The 20,895-nt window shown below is 41.2% G+C and overlaps 1 protein-coding gene across 4 annotated transcripts in view; it reads left to right on the top strand.

Moving 5' to 3' along the window:
• Positions 1–20,895, top strand: part of GPR156 (G protein-coupled receptor 156) — an 83,659-nt gene that overhangs the window by 53,263 nt on the left and 9,501 nt on the right. For 3 of the 4 annotated variants that reach the window (XM_078066447.1, XM_036111755.2, XM_078066451.1), the window contains 5 exons: positions 6,555–6,690; positions 6,941–7,051; positions 11,880–12,005; positions 13,010–13,105; positions 16,408–16,644. In XM_078066447.1, the coding sequence (XP_077922573.1) occupies positions 6,555–6,690; positions 6,941–7,051; positions 11,880–12,005; positions 13,010–13,105; positions 16,408–16,644 (706 nt within the window). The remainder of the gene's footprint in view (positions 1–6,554; positions 6,691–6,940; positions 7,052–11,879; positions 12,006–13,009; positions 13,106–16,407; positions 16,645–20,895) is intronic. The other variant, XM_078066450.1, reaches the window with a different exon arrangement.

The following is a 20,895-nucleotide window of genomic DNA, read 5'->3' as shown; positions in this document are numbered from 1 at the left end:
TTTGGGGCTTTTTTCCCCCTCTCATTTCCAGCTTATCTTGAATCTATCAGTATGCTTTTTCACTACTGTCCTAAACGTGAGCTGGTAAAATGAAGTAATGGGCATTTGGCCTTATATCTAAATTTCCATATTTCAGCTTTAAAAATATTTGCAAGAACGCATTTTAAAAATGATCCTTTGGCCTATTTACATAGTCTAGGAGAGCTACATATTCTGAAATTTGTTCTCTGGAAATTTATATGCATATTCACATAGAAATATTTATAATGAGCATACATTCATATACATAGATTTTATTAAATGGCCCAGTGATACTGCGAAAACAACTGCTAATATTAAATTAAAATTTTTTCTATTCTAAAAGAAAAAAGGCAGAATAAGAAAATTGTCTTTGCAGTGAAAAAGTTAGAAACCAGGAGGAGGTAGTGTCCAAATGAGCTGAGGATAGAAATTAAACCTCATTTGCCTTCCTATCTCCAGTTCTTAATACTTTAACAAATAGATATTTAGGAATTGTTGAATTAATGCTTGACATAGGAGGATCATTAAAAAGATAATAACTAATAAAATATGGAAACACTGAGGTCATCTGCTAAAGGGAAACTTGGGGGCAGGTTCGTTAGCGAGTTTTCTTTTGCACTTAATAGCTAAATGTTTTGGTGATTAATTGATTGATCGACTGATTGACTGAGATGTAAATTCTAAAGCATCTCTGATAACCAGGTCAGCCTCTTGTTCCTGCTTAAGGTAGAGAGGCAGAAATAAAAGTATGACTGGCTTATTAATAAGCCAGCAGTAGCGGAAAAAGAACTTGCCTCTGCAATAAGTTTAGAAGGGGAGAGCTGGAAAGGAAAGTAGATGTCATCGAGTCCAACCACTGCTAATCATCTAGCTATCTTGCAGGCAGAATGTCTTTGTTCTTCCAGTTCATCTCCAGCTTCAGCAGCTGCAGGCCTGAACTGACAGAATAGCAGTAGGAGCCTGCTCTCCATGTAAAACAAAGCTATACAAGCACTCACAACTACAGGAAAGCAGACAGATTTAGAGAGGCCTGGCCCACCCTGGACAAGAGGCAGGACTGAGTGTTTTAGCTTGCTACAGAACATAATTTAGTAGCTACAAGGATGTAAAGAGAAGGCATGCGTCCTGGCCTAGCTCAGTCCAAGATCAGCAGATTTTCTGAAGTCGGGGAATGGGATGCATGTTATTAACCTCTGAGCAGATGTCAGCTGAGACTGTAATCTGTGCGGTCGTGAAGATGAGGGTTCATCCATCAACTGCTTGACAAGGCCTGTCATCATATCACTGGGCCTCCATAGCCCTCGACACATGATGTAAGAGACATATTGGACAAAAGCATTTCCTGGGGGAATTCTCCAGGAAGAATTCAGCCAATGGAAAGGAATCTTTCAAGTGGCCTGATTTCATTGGAGACAAGTAAACACATATGTGTGCGTGCATATATGAATATACACATCCCCAAGACGCTGCACTTTCCTAGGAACAAAGAGAAGCTTCACCAGCCTCCTGTGAGGATTCTTTCTCTCATTTATTTTTAGACTCTCCCAGCACCATGCTGAGTGGGGAAGCAAAGGAGTGGATCACCCGAACGACAAGGCTTTTGAGTGACAGTTTGGGGTGTGGAGATTTGTCAAAACCCAGTGTCTATGGAAGTCCAAGGCACCCAAAATATCTTGGGCCTTTTGTGTTCAATAATGCCGGGAAGATCTCAGCCATTGCAGGAGGGGCTTCCTAAAACTCCTACCATAACCCAGAATGTGCCCCTTTTGTCTTAACACACAGACATTGAACCAACTCTTGACTTTCCCTCTGATTGTCAGAGATCTCTGCTGCTTTAGAGCCATTTGGCACCCTTTTGGAAGGATGAGAGCCTCATCCTTCTGCCTAACAGAGGAGAACATTGCCAAGGAAAAATGAGATTAGGCAAGAGGACAAAGAAAGGAAGAAGTGATGGGTCTTTCATATCTATTAATGAATTTATTTATTCATTCATTCAACAAATGGTTATGGAACACTTGCCATTTTGCAAAGACTGTGCTAGGAGCTGAGATACAGATAAATAAGAAACAGCCTGGCTTTTGAGGGATAGAAACTGTCTAGTGAGACAAACATAAAAAGCTGGTAATATAACATGACAATTGTAGTGATGCATATATACCCTGGGGTGTTATAAAGCCATAGAGGAGGGCACCAAACCTAGACTGAGGGCATCATCCAGACAGATATGTGCTCTTATTTCTTTGAATCCAATGAGGTGGGTCACCCACAAAGAAAATGTGAAGCATACCTCATAGAACAAATAAAAAGATTAATTGGTAGTACAGTAAGCCCTGCTAATTAACCGTAGAGGCCATTGATTTTGGTGGCAACAGTCTGCAAGGTTATAAAATTTTCTCCAACATTCAGCTCTTGGATATAAAGGCAGACAATGGATTGAAATTTTGATGGGAGTTTTGTCAGATAGATGCAGCGAAAGAGCTTGTTTGGAAAAGGAAGTGGGTGTTGCCGAGAGAACAGTTCAGATGATCAACTAGAGGTTTCACATTGGGTACAGAAAGGAAGAGAGACTGACAGACTGCAAGGAAGCTGAAGAGCCAGGGAACAGAAGGTCTGCAGGCTGTCAATGAGCAAGTGTGTTAAAAGTGAACATATGAGAGGGCTGGAGAGCAGGGGGCTTATTCATTCATTCGTCAGGTATTTACTGAGTGCTTTCTTTTTTTTTTTTTAAGATTTTATTTATTTATTTGAGAGAGAGAGCATGAGTGGCAGAGGCGGCAGAGGGAGAGGGAGAAGCAGACTCTCTGCTGAGCACAGAGTCCAATGTGGGGCTTGATCCCAGGATCCTGAGATCATCACCTGAGCTAAAGTCAGACACTTAACCAACTGAGCCACCCAGGTGCCCCTTTACTGAGTGCTTTCAAAATGCTGTGTAGTGTTCTAGTGTTGGGAGTACATCATGAACAATTCTAATTGGGAGGAGAAGACAATAAACAATAATAAATATGTAAATTATGTAATAGTTTAGAAAGTAATAAGTATTGTGGTGGGATGGAGATAGAACAGGATAAAAAGGATTTGGAATTCTGAGAAAGAGTGTGATTTTAAATGGGGTGGTAGCCCTGATTTGAGAGGGTAACTTTTGAACAAGGACATAAAAGGATAGAGGGAATGAGCCATGCAAATATATGAATTAGAATATTCTAGACAGGGAGAACAGCCACTTCAAAGCCTTGACGTGTATGAGTGCCTGGTGTTTTCAAGGAATAGCAAGGAGGCCTGTGTGGGGTGGAGTGGGCAAGAGGAAGAAGTAGGAAATGGGATAGATAATGGGGACCTAAATATATAAGCCTTGTACACTCTGGTAAAGACTGAGTTTTCCTCTGAGTGAATTAGAAAGGCACTGCACTGCAGCCTTCTGAACAGAGAAGTGACATGATCTGATTTACCTTTGACGGATTGCTATGACTGCTATGTTGAAAATAGACTTAGGAAGGGCCCAGAGTAGAAGCAGGAAGACCAGTTAGGAGGCTATTGTAATAATCCAAATGAGAAATGCAAAGTCAGACTTTGATCAGGGTGGTGGCAACAGAGGTGGTAAGTAGTTGGATTCTGGATGTATTTCAAGGATAGAACCAGGGGGATTTCATGACAGATTGAATGTGGGTGGTGAGCAAGAGTCAAGGATGACTTCAAGATTTTTGGTCCAACCAAATAGAAAGATGGAATTGCTATTATCTGAACTGGGGAAGAATGTGAGAAGAACAGGTCCAGGGAGAAGAGTAAGAGTTCAGTTTTGGATCAAAGAGGGGAATATTGGTTTTCAAAATTTCTGAAGTGGAATCATTCTGAATGATTGTAACATCCAAGGTGCAACCCTGGGGATGGGTATCTAAAAGCAGAATAAAGTGAAGTCATTATGATAAAAGAATTTAGAACTCTGGAGGTTGGAAGGTTAATGAAATCTCCTAGGATGGCCTCCTAGAATGGTGGCCCACACAGGAGAGGAAGGAACAGGGCCAAGCTACTCTCACCATTATGATACAGAATTAGAACACATATGATTAGAAGTCACATAAATATTGCTTTGAGGTGTACAGAATTTGAATTAGGTTTAGATTTTGAACCTAAAACATTAGAAATAAGCAAAGTAGCAAAATGATCACTATTTTTTTTAAAGATTTTATTTATTTATTTGAGAGAGAATGAGATAGAGAGAGAGCATGAGAGGGGGGAGGGTCAGAGGGAGAAGCAGACTCCCCACTGAGCAGGGAGCCCGATGCGGGACTTGATCCTGGGACTCCAGGATCATGACCTGAGCTGAAGGCAGTCGCTTAACCAACTGAGCCACCCAGGCGCCCCAAAATGATCACTATTTGCTGAAACACACGAGACAACATTATAATAAAGCAGTTTGGAACATATCCAGCTGAGGTAGATTTATAATCCCACTGTAGCATGGATCAAAAACAGTGGATTGAAAAAGAAATTCAATTAACTCTCACAATTTAATCTTAAGTGTTTTATTAAAAATCTTTTTAGAAAGACATTCATACTTGGTTTTAGCTATGTCTAAAGCTTAGTGACCCCCATATAGCATTTTAGAAACCATGGCCCTGTGACATTTTAGGAAACTTTTCTAATAGCCACAAGAAATACCCTCAACCCTATTTGCAAGCCATGTTTCCAAATTCAGTTCATAACCAGAATTAAGAAGAAACAATAGGATGACCCAGTCAGTCCTCCAGAGCAAGTATAATAAACCTCTAATTCAGAAACCTATATTTGATGAAGACTTTTAAAACATCATACCTGTGAGCTGATGGATGTCATATAAGCATCAGAATTCATTAAAGACTTTTGAACTGATAATCCAGGTTTATACAGGTTCTACAGATATAGACTGATTGGGTATAGGTGATAAACAGGAGAGGTGGGGTGCCTGGGTACTGCAGTTGGTTGAACACTGACTCTTGGTTTTGTCTCTGGTCATGATCTCATGAGTCATGAGATCAAGCCCCAGGTCAGCCTCCCCACTCATCAGGGAGTCTGCTTGCGGATTTTCTCCCTATGCCCCTCCCCCCTCCTCGCTCATACATGCACGTTCTCTCTCTAAAACAAATAAATCTTTTAAAAAGAAAAGAAAAGAAACAGGAAAGGAAAAGGTGATTCATAGGCTTCTAAAGTTTGAGGATGATGAGATTAATAATATCACTAGTTAATGTTGGCTACATGATTACTCTGCACCAGGTGCTGTGCCACACAATTTGCTATATTACCTCCCTGAATCCTTACAACTCTGGCAGGGGGAGAGGGATGTATTATTGTTATCCCCTTTTTATAAGGGGAATCCATGAAACTTGTTCTCATTTTTAGAGGAAGAAAAAAAAAATCAAGGTTTTTGCTCCAAGACAAGGTAAAGCTCAGCTGGACTTACTAGTCTACATTATCTGTACTTGGGGTCTGAGTCCCAGGGCAGTGGCTTGGTATTTTTGTGTGTGTGGATGTAATTATGATGCCAGCCACAAAGTAATCAAGGTGGGCCATTATTGGTTATGATGTTTGCAAGTCTAGCACTGCCAAACTGTTTAATGCCTCTGAGTACTTTGCCTGTCATTAAAGTAGGCTGCACTAAGTAGCTGGTTTTGCCTTGGCTCTTGACTTTAAAGTGGTCAGCTGGGTAATCCAGGTACATAGATAAGAATGCTTTCCTCCTCAGTTATTATTTTAAAACAAAAGTATAACTAAGTGTAATTATCCAGTGACTATTAATGTAAATATTGAATTTATGTAGAATACACTATTTAGACTAAAACTCTTAAATACAATGACATTCCTTCTTAATTGTTATCAGTCAGTGTCCAGAATAAGCCTGGTTTTCCCCTTAAATTAACCAATTCACACATTTTTACCTTGTCCTGAGCCTCCGTTGGTGCCCAGGGTCTGTCTGACACCCAGATTGTCCACACCTCCCTCTAATCTTTGAATTGTTCTGTAAACTCACTTAAAACTGTTTGACAAAAACCCTTCCCAAATTTACTGCTTTCAATTCCTGCTTCCTTTTTCTCTTTTGGTCAAGCAGAGAAAGGAAAAACAATTTTACATATCAAACAGAGTAAATTGTGAAAAAAATCACAAAGCTTTTCCAAATAGTAGTTTACCTTACAGCTCATTTCTAAAGCCTCCAAGCTGTATCTCTTTAGGTAACTACCTGCTAGTTATTTATTCACTAGGTTGCATATAGCTGTCTCTTAGCAACCATAAATTTCATGGAAAAGTCCTAACTCTTCTCTGATACCACCTGTTTTTTAGAAGTTGGCCTTTTTTTAAAGACTTGGAGAAATGCCAGAATTTAGTTCTTTTTGAAAATAAATTTAAATAAATCCTAACAGTTTTTTGCAGGGCTATAAAGTGGTTTCTTCCCAGTGGCCCTTCACTCCGAGGTTACATTGGAGATTATACTGGTGAGGAAGCTCTGTTCACTCTCATGCCAAAGGGTCATGACTCTAAGTGTCTTTCTTCCTGATTCACTTTAGGATTGTGAAGATGTCCAGTCCCAATCTGAACATTGTGACCTTACTTGGCAGTTGTCTGACTTACAGTAGTGTTTACCTCTTTGGGATTCAAGATCGAGATGCTTTAGTGGGACGCTCAATGGAAACTCTCATTCAGGTAGGTTAAATCTTAAGTTTTTGTTTTGAACAAAATGTCCAACTTTTGATATATTTTTAAATCAGCATCTCCTGTAGTGGTGGCTACCTTTATCTTTGGAATGGACACTCTCAGGGGTGATCACTGGAATGTTTAGTGTGGTCCACATCCTGCCCCATGCCCTGTGTGGACTGAGGCTTTGCAGATCAGAATGTGGAGAACAACAAAGGTCCCTCTCATGCCTCTTGCTTCTGTCCTTTTCCCCCTGTAGATAAGACTATCCATGCTGTGCATTGGGACCTCCCTTGTGTTTGGCCCCATTCTAGGGAAGAGCTGGAGACTCTACAAGGTGTTTACCCAGAGGGTCCCGGACAAGAGAGTGGTGAGTAGGCAGCAGTTACTTACCAGTGCTTGATTGCAAACAGCAGCTTTATTATTGATTATACGCTAGGGAAGTTTGTGTCAGATTACTGGGTAGGCCTTTTTATGGCAATCTGAAGTTTCTGCTCCTCATTTCAAATCTTGGAGTGGTGTGGCCTCCTAAGTCCCCAAGCCTGGAAGGCTATGTGCCAGTGCTCTTGGGAGGTAGGCCTTTGAACATAGTTCTGTTTCATATGTACCCCAGGCCTTGGTACAGGTGGTATTGTGTGAACTGGCCAACATCTGGAAACAGTGTGAGGGAGAACAAGATGCCCATAGAGACTGTTGCTTGGCACAAGTGTGAGCTGAAAGTGGAGTGAGGGACAGTGATCACGGAGAAGCTATAGCAAGTAAGCAGTTATTTCCTTTACTGGAGCCCAGTTCTTTTCCATGTAGAAGGCCGTTCTCTGCGCTAAGAAGGATGGGCCTGGAACAGTGAGCAAAGAAGAGGACATCCATCCAGCAGATAGAATCAATCCTAAAAGCTGTGTGGCAGCCAGATCACCTATATCCCTGACATCAGATGTAATCCTGACCACATTTCCCCATTTTATCAGGTTCCCTGCCCAAACCTCAAAGTCCGATCATCAAATTCTTTGGCTATAGGTCCTACCCAGACCCAGTGTATCACTCAACTGGAGTTTACTTCTCTGGAGTGATTTTTTTTTTTTTTTTGCAAACATTATTCAGTCATTATTCAGTGAATATTGATAAAAAGCTCAGCTGTGAGTAACCATAATATGAAAAAAAATTGACTAAAGGACAAGAAGTTGATCTATCCTTCTAGAACACAGATTTCTTTGTAAAAAATGGCTTTATTGAGGCATAATTGATATGCAATGAACTGCACATATTTAAAGTGTGTGAATTGACAACTTTTGACATATGTATACACCCATGAAATGTGGTGTATGATCTGCTAAAGTTTCTTCATGAATCTTTGTTATCTCTCTCTCCTGTCCAATCCTTACATCCATCCCTATTCCCAGGCAACCATTGATATGCTATCTGTCACAGTAGATTAGTTTGCATTTTCCAGGATTTTATATAAATAGAATCATACAGTATGTACTCTTTTTTTTAAAAAGATTTATTTATTTATTTATTTAAGAGTGAGAGAAAGAGAGGGAGAGTAGGTGCATGCCAGGGAAGGGGTAGAGGGAGAGGGAGAGAGAGAATCTCAAGAAGACTCCCCACTGAACAGAGAGCCAGGATGTGGGGCTCAATCCCACAGCCCTGAGATCATGACCTGAGCCAAAACCAAGAGTCGGACGTTCAACTGACTGAGCCACCCAGGTGCCCCTGTACTTTTTTTTTTTAACCTGTCTTCTTTTACTTGGCATAATTATTTTAAGATTCATATGTGTTGTTGCATGCATCAGTGGTTCTTTTTTTGTTATTGGTGAGTAATATTCCAATGTGTAGACATACAGTTTGTTTATCCATTCATCTGTTGATGGATGTTTAGGTTTCTTTCCAGTTTAGGGCTATTAAAAGTAAAAGTGCTGTGAACATTGATGTATAAGTGTTTGTGTAGACATATGCTGTCATTTCTCTTGGATAAAAACCTAAGAGTAGAATGTGTAGATCATATGGTAAGTGTCTGTTTAACTTTTTAAGAAATTGACTTTTTCCCAAAATGTTTGAACCTTATTACATTCCACGAGCAGTGTATGAGAGTCCCTCTCTTCTACATCCTTGCCAACATTTGACTTGGTTGCTCTTTGTAGTCATTCTAATAGTTGTGTATAGTAGTATCTCATTGTGTTTTAATTTGCATTTCCTTAATGCAATGTTGAGCATCTTTTCACATGCTTATTTGCTAACCATATATCTTCTTTGATGATGTATCTACTCAAATCTTTTACCCATTTTTAAAAATGTATTTGTTTGTTTTCTTACTATTGAGTTTTGAGAGTTCTTTTTATATTCTGGATACAAGCCCATCAGCAGATATAAATGATTTTTAAAGATTTTCTTCCAATTTTTGACCTTTCTTTTCATTCACTTAAGTGTATCTTTCAAAGAGAAGACATTTTTAATCTTGATGATGTCCAGCTTACCAATTTGTTCTTTTATGGATCATGTTTGGTGTCAGATCTAAGAAACTTTCACCTAATCCAAGGCCTCAAAAGTTTTCTCCTGTGCTTACTTCCAGGAGTTTTAGAGTTTTAGTTTTTTACATTTAGGCCTATGATCCATTTTGAGTTAATTTTAGAATATGATGTGATGTATGGATCAAAGTTAATTTTTTTACATATTGATATGAAATTGCTTCAGCTCCATTTATTGAAAAGTCTGTCCTCTTCACTGAATTACTTTTACCTTTGTTGAAAATCAGTTGTCCATACATATGTGGATCTTTTTTGGACCCGATTCTGTCTCATTGATGTATTTGTTTATCTTGATTACCATATTATCTTGATTATTGTTGCTTTATATAAAACCTTGAGTCAGGGAGTATTAGTTCTCCAACTTTGTCCTCTTTCAATATTGTTTTGGCTAATCTAAGTCCTTTGAATTTCCATATGAATTTTTGAGTCAGTTTGCCAATTTCTGCAAATTTCTTCTGGGATTTTGATGAGAATGTGTTGACTCTGTAGATCAAATTGTGGACTTCTTAACAACATTGTATCTTTTAACCCATGAATACAATAATTCTTCATTTACTCAGGTCTTTTCTAATATTTATCAGCAATTTTTTATAGTTTTCAGTGGAGGGCTTTCACATCTTCTATCAGATTTATTTCCTAAGTATTTAATTTTTATGCTATTATCTGTTATTGTTTTTTATTTCACTTTCTGATTTTTTTGTTGCTAATATGTAGAAATACAATTGATTTTCATACGCTGATCTTGTATGTTGTAACTTTGCTAAACTACTTGCTGAACTGCTTATTGTAGATCCATCATATTTTTTGTAGATCCATCAGATCGTTTTGTAGATCCATCAGATTTTCTACATAGATGATCATATTATCTGTGAATAAAGAGCTTCTTTCCAATTTTCTGTATGATGGCACTGTCTAGAAACACTAGTACAATGTTCAATACAAATGCTGAGCACAGACATCCTTGAATTTTTCTTGACTTTATGGAGAGAGCATTCAGTATTTCAAAACTAAGTATGTTAGCTATAGTTGTATTATAGATATCCTTTATCTAGTTGGGGAAGTTCCCTTCTATTCACATTTTGCTGAGGGTTTTATTAAAGAATTGATGTTGGGTTCTGTCAAATGCTTTTTCTGTGTCTATTGATCATATGTTTTTTTTTTCTTTTTTCATTTGTTCATATTACATTAAATGATTTTAGGATCTCAAACCAATCCTATTTTCCAAACTCCACTTGGTCATGATGTATTAACCTCTTCTTTTATTGTTGAACTCCTTTTCATAAGATTTTGCTTATAATGTGTGTATTCATGTTCTTAAGGGATGTTGTTCTTTAGCTTTCTTTCCTTATAAAATCTTTTCCTGGTTTTGGTATAGCATAATACCAGCCTTATAGAATGAATTAGGAAGCACTCCCTCCTCTTCAGTTTCTGGAAGTGTTTGTGTACAATGCTACAGTTGGCATTCACATACATATAAATATCTCACAACAGTGTGCTTCCATTTCCCCCTCTCCCGATCTTTGTGTTGTTTTTACTTCTACATATGTTATAAGCCCCACACAATTGTTGCTCATTTTTGTTTGAATGGTTATCTTTCAAAGATATTTAAATAATTAAAATCAATGTATATTTTTCCATGAAGGTAATATTTCCTTGTATAGGTCCATATTTTCATCTGATATCATTTTCCTTTTGTTTTGAGGATATTAACATTCTCATGCAGGTGTGCTAGTGCTGAATTCTTTCAGCTTTTGTTTACCTGAAAAAGTCTTTATTTCCCCTTTGTTTCTGAAAGCTACTTTTGCTGGATATAGAATTACACGTTGAGGCTTTCTTTTATTCTTTCAGTACCTTGAAGTTTTCACTCTACTGTCTTCTCTCCTGGCCTTATCTGATAAGAAATCTGATGTCATCCTTGTCTTTGTTCCTCTACACATAGTGTGCTTTTTTGCTGGTTGATTTGAAGATTTTCTTATTATCACTGACTGTAAGCAGTTTGATGAAGCAACTGATGACTGATGTGTTTTTATGTTACAGACACCATGAATCATGTAACTAGTTGGGTCTCTTCTTTTCATTGGTTGTCAAAAACTCAGATGCACGTTTCTCCCCCAATTCATGAGGGCTATGTACTCTCCTCATCTGACCATTCATCCTAATTCTCCTGATTTTCTCTTTTCCTTGATATTTTTCCATTTTTGATCCTTTCTGTGGTTACAAAAGTAATACATCCTCTTGGTATTAAGTCGAACTATTCATATATGTATAAAGAAAATGCCAGTAATCTCTCTTCCACCACCCTCATCTTTCAATCCCACCCTCCAAGTTAATGGTTGTTAACCGTTTTATGTGAAAACTTTCATATCTCTCTATATGCTCATATGCACACATCTAGAAATATTAGTGTATTCATTTTATAAAACTCCTTAATCCTTTGTGAGAAAAGGCAGGATATGGAACAGATAAACAAATGAAAACATTTAATGGTGATGGTGATGACATGGACATAGACACCATTGTACATCTATAGTGTGTGTCTCATCTTTGATGGCTGGATGTGAAGCCCCCTGGGAGGGTTGACCCTGGAACATTTAGCTCAGAGCACACAGTGTACTCCAGCCCCTGTGTCGTTTAGCCAGCAAGCCAAGGAATGTTATGACCTTGACTCTTTTGCAGATAATCAAAGACCTGCAGCTACTGGGGTTGGTGGCAGCCCTGGTGATAGCTGATGTGATCCTGCTTGTGACGTGGGTGCTGACTGATCCCATCCAGTGCCTCCAGATTCTCGGTGTCAGTGTGACGGTGAGGGGCCCAATCCCTGGACAACCTATTTCCCGAACTGGGAGGACTGGCTTCTGTGGGTACACTAGGGTCATTCTCCGAGCAGTACTCACTCTGCAGTCATCCTCCCAACAAGAAGATAAATGACCCAAAAAGGAGGGAGAGTTGGGAGCTGTGGCTGCGGTGAATGCCTTGCCCCTTGTCTGCAGGGGGTGCTACCATGGCCACTGCCCCTGCTCCTGCTCCACGTGTCTTCCAGCAGCATCCACTGAGATGTCAGCACATGAGAACTGCCCGGCGGTTATCTCTGCTTTCATTATTATTTCATGATCAGTAATGAGAACTTTCAGCCACAGGAAGTTGACTTCCCCTAGTTATTGAGAAGTAAAAGTGGTATTTTGAGGTGGTCTTGGGAGGCAGTCAGCCTCCTTCAAATCCCACTTACCAACCATGTGACCTTGGGAGAGTCATTTAAACCTCTCGCAGTCTCTATTTCCTCATAGGTAAAGTGGCGATGATAGTGTTTCCTATTTCCTAGGGCTGTGGCGAAGATGAAGGGAAATGCAGGGAAAGGGCTCAACTGTGCCTACTACGTAGAGTTCGATTAACAGGAAGTATTATTAAGTCTCCAGCCTCGCAAGGGGCTAAAGAATACAGTGGAATCTTGACTTTGCAGATTTAGTATTTACAATTTCAACTGTTAACAAATAGCAGAAACAAGATGTGAAATAATTCATAATTTTGCTGATACACTAATTTGAGTCACTGTGGTAGCAAAGCACATAACTGAGGAGTAAGCCCCGCCACCACCAAGCATCCACATGTCAGCCGGACTTTATCATCTTTTCCTTTAACTCATAGTCACTTTCATTTAGATTATAATGGAGTCACCTAAATGTTATAGTTTTTACATATTAAGGAGGAAATTACATGCTGTAGAAGAGTTCATGCTCCAGATGTCCCCAAAGATCTCCTGGGCGTTCCTGGTAATTGTGGGTTCCTTCCGTCCTCTTTGTCCCTCCTAGGTGACAGGGAGAGACGTGTCCTGCTCTCTGACCAGCTCACACTTCTGTGCTTCCCGGTACTCTGATGTCTGGATTGCTCTTGTTTTGGTATGCAAGGTTGGTAACCACATATCCTTGGGATATAATCTATCTGTCACCAACAAAATAGCCATGAAAAGGGAATTAGAGGAATTAATGAGGTGATTTCTGCAAAGAATCTTGAAATCAGAGGAAACCTCTGTTGATGCATAAATCTCAAAGTTACGACCCTTATTATTTCTCTACTCTTTATTTATCTTGGGGGTCACTTTTCCAACTCTTTGGACCCCCTCATTCAATTTCCCCCTAAATCATGTGAAATTCACCCACTGTTTCTCCCATTTCTTAATTTTTTAAATTGATTTGGCAATACCAGTTTTCTCCCCAAATCCCTGCAGGGGAGATTATGTGGAGACATTTTATCCAGCTTTATTTGTTCTCTTGAGTGCCCTGATTAACCTCCTTGTGTTTTTCTTCAAGATTTGGGTCAAGGTATCCTGCTGCCTTCCATCAACCTTTCTTACTCTGATCAGAAGTAGGGCTGGCCCTCAGACAGATGGCAACATCCATGGTGTCTTTTGAGTGGTTCCAGCTGCCTCAAAGGGTCCCCATACTGCCCTGAATCTCCCACAATTAGCCTCATTTGTCTCTGTTAGATGGCAAAAGTGGGATATTATTTCCAGCAAGTACAGGATACCTATACAGGGCACTAAAGGAGGTTCTTAGAACCAACTATCCTATTAGCTGGTTTTCAGCATGGAGAAACAGAAAATCTGGCTGTGAGGGGTATAGGGCAGACTTATTTCACTCAGGCAAGCCCTGGGTGGTAAGAGACTACCTGTTGATCCTCAGGACAGGGAGGCCTGGTTGACTGATAGCTGGCAGAAGAGAAGGAATTTTTGTAGAAATATGTGGTCTTTAAAGGTAAATTTTACTCACTTCACCACCAGGAAATTGTTCAAGTGGATGCTTCTGAGAAGTAAGGCTGGGATAGGGAAATATTGCTTTTTTACTATGTGCATATATTACTTTGATAGAAATGTTTTTAAGAGAGAACACTGGGCAGTAAACAGCTCTTGATCTCTAGCTTCTTGCTAACAGTTAAGAAAATGAACTTCCGAATATGACAGAACAGGGTTTGAGTTCTGATTCAGCCTTCGTAGCTGACCCTGAACCTCATTTAACCTCTCTGAGCCTGGGTTCCCTCATACGTAAAATGGAGGTGATGACCACATCCTCTAAGAACTGTTCTGAATTTCAAAAGAGTTAGTGCATGATCAGAGTTTTCTCAACCGCTCCTGGTCCATAGGAAGAGCTCAATAAATGTTAGATGTTATTATTATTATTAATCTTCCACTGCCCCCTGGACAGTTCGATTTCTTGAGCCCTATAGAAAAACACGTCCTCCCCAGGACAGAAACTTGGCACTTTCCCCGTAGCAGCTCACTTTGTGCCTCAAGTTGATTTATTTTCTCCATTGCCTTTTATATAATCCCATTTCTATTTTATTTCACTGTAAAATCTTTCTGAAGGACAAAGGAAGAAAACAGGAAAAGAGTGCTAAGCATCGGAAAACTAACTGAGCCAGCCCCTCATGGCCTCCCTGGTCAATGAGCAGTTCCTGAGGATGACTTAAATCTTCACATTAAGTTCCAGGACCCCCACCCGAGCCTGGCAACTGCCCTCACCCCACACTTCTCAGCAGTGAATGCCTATGACATACAAGTATTAGATATGATTTTCTCAAACACAAGTCATGGATGTGGACAGGCTTTATTCATACCTAGTTCCCTTTTGGCAAGAGTTTTGATGGAGTTAAAACATTTTAAAAGAATGAGATATGAACATCTCAAAATCATAGAATTAATTTCATTTACTTTTGATTAAATCACTAAGGATCCAGTTTGCCAGATGCCACCTGATGGTGTCAGTTACCCAAAACTCAAGTTCCATTGGCCTGACTTTGTGTCTTCTAGTCTTTGCAGATCTCAGGGTGGCCACCTTTGGCCCTCAAGCCCCTCCTGGGACACTGGGCATTAGGGGCGACCAGAAGACATTCCTGCCATGCTGACTCCACTGTCGGCACAGCCAGGCCTCCAAAAAATTATCTTTAGAGCTGTCCTTGCAGATGGAGTTGGTCAGATCGTATGATATCAGGGTCACTGGCAGATACCTGCTGATGCCTGGCCTTGCTTTCATTATTAGTTCTCCCTCTGAATATCTATACTTCCCACCCCCACCTCAATCCTCATGGCATCTTCACATTCTATGTGACAAAACATGGACATCTGTGTGCTTCCCTTAAATCTCCCTACCAGACTGAGCTTCTTGAAAGCTAGGACCACGACTTATTCTTCTTTGTAACACCTTTGCCTACCCTGCACCTAACATCATACTTTGTACATAGTCAGATGAACGTATGTTGAATCTATATATTATGTATTATTGATTACAGCTTTGATTTCTGTTTCAATGCAGCTCCCTCTAGGAGAGGCAGCACTTTAAAGTGCCATGAGTAATTTTCTCTGTAGTACAAGTGAGAAATCTGAGAGCAGTTTTATTTTCATGGGAAAGAGGAAAGAATAGGGCACTGGCTTCCTGGTGGTGGGGGCAGGGAACGTCACACAGAGGATGAAGGGTATAGATGAAGTCTTTTTTGCATGTGCCTGCTCCACAGCCTCGCTTAGGTCCCAGCCTGCCTTTGTTCTCTTTTTCCATCTCCCATAAACACCCACTGGCACAGAGCCGCTGCTAGCCTATAGAGATCCTTTGTGTGAATTAGAAAAAGGCATCCCTTCTAGACAGATGCAGTCTTGCAGGTGCAGAGCTTGGCAAGCAGATGGTGCCTTTGGGAAAATTTGGGGGGGGGGGGAAGCCCATTCCTCAGGGCGCTGCCCCTGCCGAGGCACACGGCTTGACAAGCAGACCACAGGGCTGTTTCCACTTATACGTGCCCCTCAGCTCCACGTAGTGCAAAACAACACAGCAGGTATGGTAGTCCTTACCACCGACAGCACGGTGTGCCCACTGCCCTCCGAGTGCCCAGCAGCCCGTCCTGTAGAGCTCCTACCCACCTACACCATCCTGTCCTGTGCCCTGTCCCAGCACAGCCCTGTCTGATGGCTGACTTGCTGACCTCCAATAAACGAATTCCCAGGGAAGGAGAGGAAAATCACATTTCTTCAGCACCTATTAGGTGTAAGGGGCTGCCCTTAGGGTCTTCCCATGTGCTATCTTAGTACATCTTCATAACAACCCTTTAAGGTAGGTCCGATTATCCCTATTTTAAAGGTGAGGAAATTGGTCCCAACCGTCCTGCTCTTTGACATGAGCCCGTAGTTACACTCCTCTCAGCGCCTGGTTCTCTTCTCCATCTCCAGGGCCTGCTCCTGCTCTACGGTGCCTACCTGGCTGGCCTGACTGACCACGTCAGCTCTCCTCCCGTAAATCAGTCTTTAACCATCATGGTTGGGGTCAACCTCGTAGTAGTGGCTGCTGGGCTTCTCTTCGTGGTCACCAGATACCTGCACTCCTGGCCCAACCTGATCTTTGGACTCACATCTGGAGGTATCTTTGTTTGCACAACCACGATCAACTGCTTCATCTTCATTCCCCAGGTATGCTCTAGGGAGAATTTCGCAGGCTAGTCCTCTTGGTCATTCCAGAGGCTTCCCTGGATATGATAAACTGCTCGCTTTGTTTTCTACTAAGACTTTTGGATACCATTTATTGGAGAGTCAGAAGGAAGGCAAGTTCCTCGCGAGCAGGCTCTCTCTGTTCTTCCCTCCTCGCTTCTCCTGAAGAGGACAACTCTGCTCCCCGTCAGCAAGGAGGGCAGACCAGAGTGGCTGAGTGGGCACGGCAGCATGTTTCCAGCCCTGGCAGGCTGCCTCACAGACCAGCTTGTCCACCTGCCCTCCCGTCGATTTCACTCATCCCCAGTACCCCCTTCTTGATAATGTCAATTCTTTCACTAGCCTGGGAATGAGGAGCTTTTCTTTCTTTCCTATTGGAGATTGCAGATTCACAGAGAAAAACTCATTTGGAAATTTATGCAATTTAAAATGCTTTTTTTTTTCTTTCTTTTTATTAGAAGAAAATATAGAACATTTCTTTTTACAATAAAGAGAAATAAAAACTGAATAAAAATGTGTTTCACACTATGGGGATTAAGAAAAAAAAAAATCAAACGAGGGAGAAAGATAGAAACAGAAATATCCAGACAGTGAAGAGAAAGAAAGGGAGTCAGAGGGAAAGGAGAAGGAATCCATGGGCTCTGAAAGTGATGCTAAATTATTCATGTTATGCCCTAGGGTACCACTGAGCCACATATATCTGAGTTAATGAACTTGGCATTAGGCACCTGTCCTATTTCCCCTCTAGATCTCTTTCTCTTCCCCTGAGCCCCCCCCCATCTCACTACTCCCTCTAGACTCCATCTTGATTCCCTTTGCTGCTTGAAGTTGACTATGAATGACTTCATGAGGGAGCTAACTGATAATTAAAGTGTTGGCAAGGGAGGGTTACAACTGCCCTTTGGGGCATGATGGTGTGACACAGGCAAAGGCCTTTACTCTTCTTCCATTTCATAAATTCTCATTAGAATAGTCTACAGAATAAACAAATATGGAAAAACCTGTAGCAACAGCACTAAAAACCAAGGATGGGTATTGCATCTCTGATAGAAACTAGAGGAATTTTTGCTGAAATCTCTATGTTATAAGAACTAGATGGAAGGAAGCCATGAGAGCTGAGGCTTATTTGTCTGGGGTGTAGCAAAAAGGGCTGTTCCTCTCTGGGAGATGGGAAAAGGGGAGTAGGCAGCGGTCTTTTGTGTGGCCCACCCCTTAGGCTCTGTGGCCAGTGTTGTTGACTGGCAACCCATCCATCCATTGCTAACCCCTTTCTTCCTTGCTCATCTCCACTACATAGGCTGAAAGAGCTCAACACTTGCTTTACCAACCTCCGTTATAGCTAGTGGTGCCCATGTGATACCGTTTTGAATACTAAAGGGTTCCTGGAAGACTTATGAGAAAACTTTTGCTTTCCTAAAAAACAAAACAAAACAAAACATCTAGAGGCATGGCTGGCATCACCTATTCTACCTTCTTCCTACCTTGAATGTTTGTGATGCCTGGAGCTGTGGCAGCCATCTTGTGACCACGAGTGAAAAGCAAAGCAAATATATTTACTGTACTGGAAACTATAGCTCTTCTCATGTAAGACTATAAATTCAGGAGGAAAGGACCTATGAAGAGATTCTGCAGTTCACAAGAACAGGACCACAAACTTCTGAAGATTTGGAGAAGCTGCCTTCCCCTGAAGTAAAATAGTTTTTAGAAGAGATTTGATTTGTCTTGTCAATGGGATTCAAAGGACATTGCCTCTCTTCAACTCAAGTGAACCATCATGAAAAGGACATAATCTTAGATCATGAAATACTGAATAAGGATGAAAAATATTGTGTTAAACTTAAAATTCCAATAAAAGCATTGAATAGACAATTGGACATGGCAAAATACTGAATTAGTGAATTAATTTAAGGAAACAGAAAACAAGGAGACAGATAAAAAATGAGAGACTAGTTAAGAAAATATGGAGAACAGATCTAGGATACAACTTCGAACTAATAAGAATCTCTGAAAGACAACAAGATAATTTGGGGCAGAAATAATCACCTAGGAACTATTAGAGGAAAGCCTTCCTGACCTAAACAAGACCTCTATCTAAAAATGGAGTGAATCTGCAACCTCCGTGGTGTGGCCGTACTTGTAACTTCCCCTTCACACCCACCTCTGTCCCTTTCTCATCCTGAGCCTCAGACGCAAGACTTCCACTGTCCCTGGTGTTTGAATCCTCAGTGGTAATATTTAGGTCCGCTCCCATCTACACACAGACATAAACATGCAGGACAAAGTTCAGCTTGGAATCTCACTTCCAGCTTTGACCTAAGCAACAAGCACTTGGTTTGTTGAAGTGGGAGTGAAAATGGAAATATTAGGGGGTATAGGAACTAGGAACTGGGTGGACAGACAGTGTGGGTCTTTCTCTTTCCTTCTCTCTGACTCACCCCCGCCCCCACTTTTCCCTCCTAGCTGTCTTGAGCTTTCATTCTCTTACAGTCTTTCCTCTTCTATTTTCTGTCTCATGCTTTTTCTCCTCTTGAACTGACGATGATCTAAAACCAAAAAAGATATGTTATAGTTTATTGTAGTTTAGGTTTAGGGGGGTAAATGCTATTTCAAAATATAAAAGTAACTGAGGCTTGTCAGTTTTTTGTATGCCTGTGAATTGATTTTCTTCTCTGGCTCGGTGGCCTTTGGTAGAAGAAAGATTCTCCTTGTGATACCTGCACTGTGTCTTCCAGGAAAATAGGACAGCTGAACAAATTTGGAAAGGTGTGTGAGGAGAGCTATATGGGGAGGGGAGGCAGCAGGAGGTGGACTGCCTTCTTGTGGCTAAGCCTTCAGACTGGACTGATGGGAGGGGCTTACGAAAGCCGAGGCACTGATACGTCCAGGGCAGCCAGGTGGCGCTAGAAAGCTGAGTGAAATGGATGACATTGCTGAAGAAGCAAGTGGGCCAAGTAGCACTCTACACAGGCCCTCAGGAAATGCCTAAGTGTTTATGCCAAACACTGAGGTCATCCCCAGCAATGAGCCAGCCTCGGCTTTTGTGACCTGAACGTGACCCAACCCTATATACATCCCCCCTCCATCCCTCTCACTCTGAGAGGCAGGTGGGTTCTGAGATAGGACGTGGTTTTTTTTTCCTCTTCATCCCCCAAATGTTTCATCTGCTCCTTCATGAAGGTGTTTAGGAATTTCTACTCTGTCTTATAGTCCTCTGTATACATCCCAGTGCCCCCTAGCTTTCTAGAGGAAAGCTGCCTTCATTTGTTCACGTATCTGCCCATCACTTACTAACTGCAGGAAACATGTAGTTCAACACATGGCCCCACCTCCAAGTCTAGTAGGGAGCAGATGTGAAAGGAATTATAATACATGCGTTAAGTGTCTGAGGAAGGCATGTTACCTAATGCTGAGGAAGGGGTGCCTCAGGCTGTCTGGGAACTCCGTGACACCTTCTCAGAAAAGGGGTGTTTGGGCCCAGTCTTGAGGGAGGAATAACAGTTCACTGAGCAGATTGGGGAAGGACAGTGGGTGGCATTTTTGATGGGGTGGAACACCATGACCAGAGGCAGATATATAGGAGACAGAACAGGGTGTGCTTATGCACTTTGCACTTTTTGAAGTACAAACTGAATCAAGGGGAGAGTGGCAGGAGGTGAGAGAGGCACACGGGCTGAGCTTCCGAAGGCCCTGGTTTACCTGGTAGAGATTGAGAGTCAGTCCCACTGTGTTAGTGTCCTATTGCTGCTGTAACAAATTACCAAAAATCGAGTAGCTTAAAACAATACACATTTATTATTTTATAGCCCTGGAGCTCAGACTTCCAAAATGGGCCTTATTTGACTAAAATCAAGATGTCAGTAGGTGTGTGTTCCTTCTGGAAGGTCTAGGGGAGAATGTGTTTCCAGGCCTTTTCCAGCTTCGAGAGGCTGCTTTCATTACTTGACTCATGGCTTCTTCCTCCGTCTTCAGAGCCAGCAGTGTGGTATCTTCATCTCTCTCTCTCTTTCTGACCTCTGCTTCCACTGTCAACATCTCTTCTTCTGACTCTCCTGCCTTCCTCTTATAAGGACCCTTGCAATGACATTGGCCTTGCACAGATAATCGAGAACGGTCTCCCCTTCTCAAAATCCTTAACTGAGTCACATTTACAAACTCCCTTTCACTGTGTGCGGTAACAGATTCACAAGTTCCTGAGATTAGGAGGGGAAGAACATCTTTGGGGAAACATTATTC

Source organism: Halichoerus grypus, chromosome 1 (assembly GCF_964656455.1).
Source record: "Halichoerus grypus chromosome 1, mHalGry1.hap1.1, whole genome shotgun sequence".
Classification (NCBI taxonomy): Eukaryota; Metazoa; Chordata; class Mammalia; order Carnivora; family Phocidae; genus Halichoerus; species Halichoerus grypus.
The sequence above is the reverse complement of the archived record's forward strand: the minus strand, read 5'-3'. Positions and strand labels throughout refer to the sequence as shown.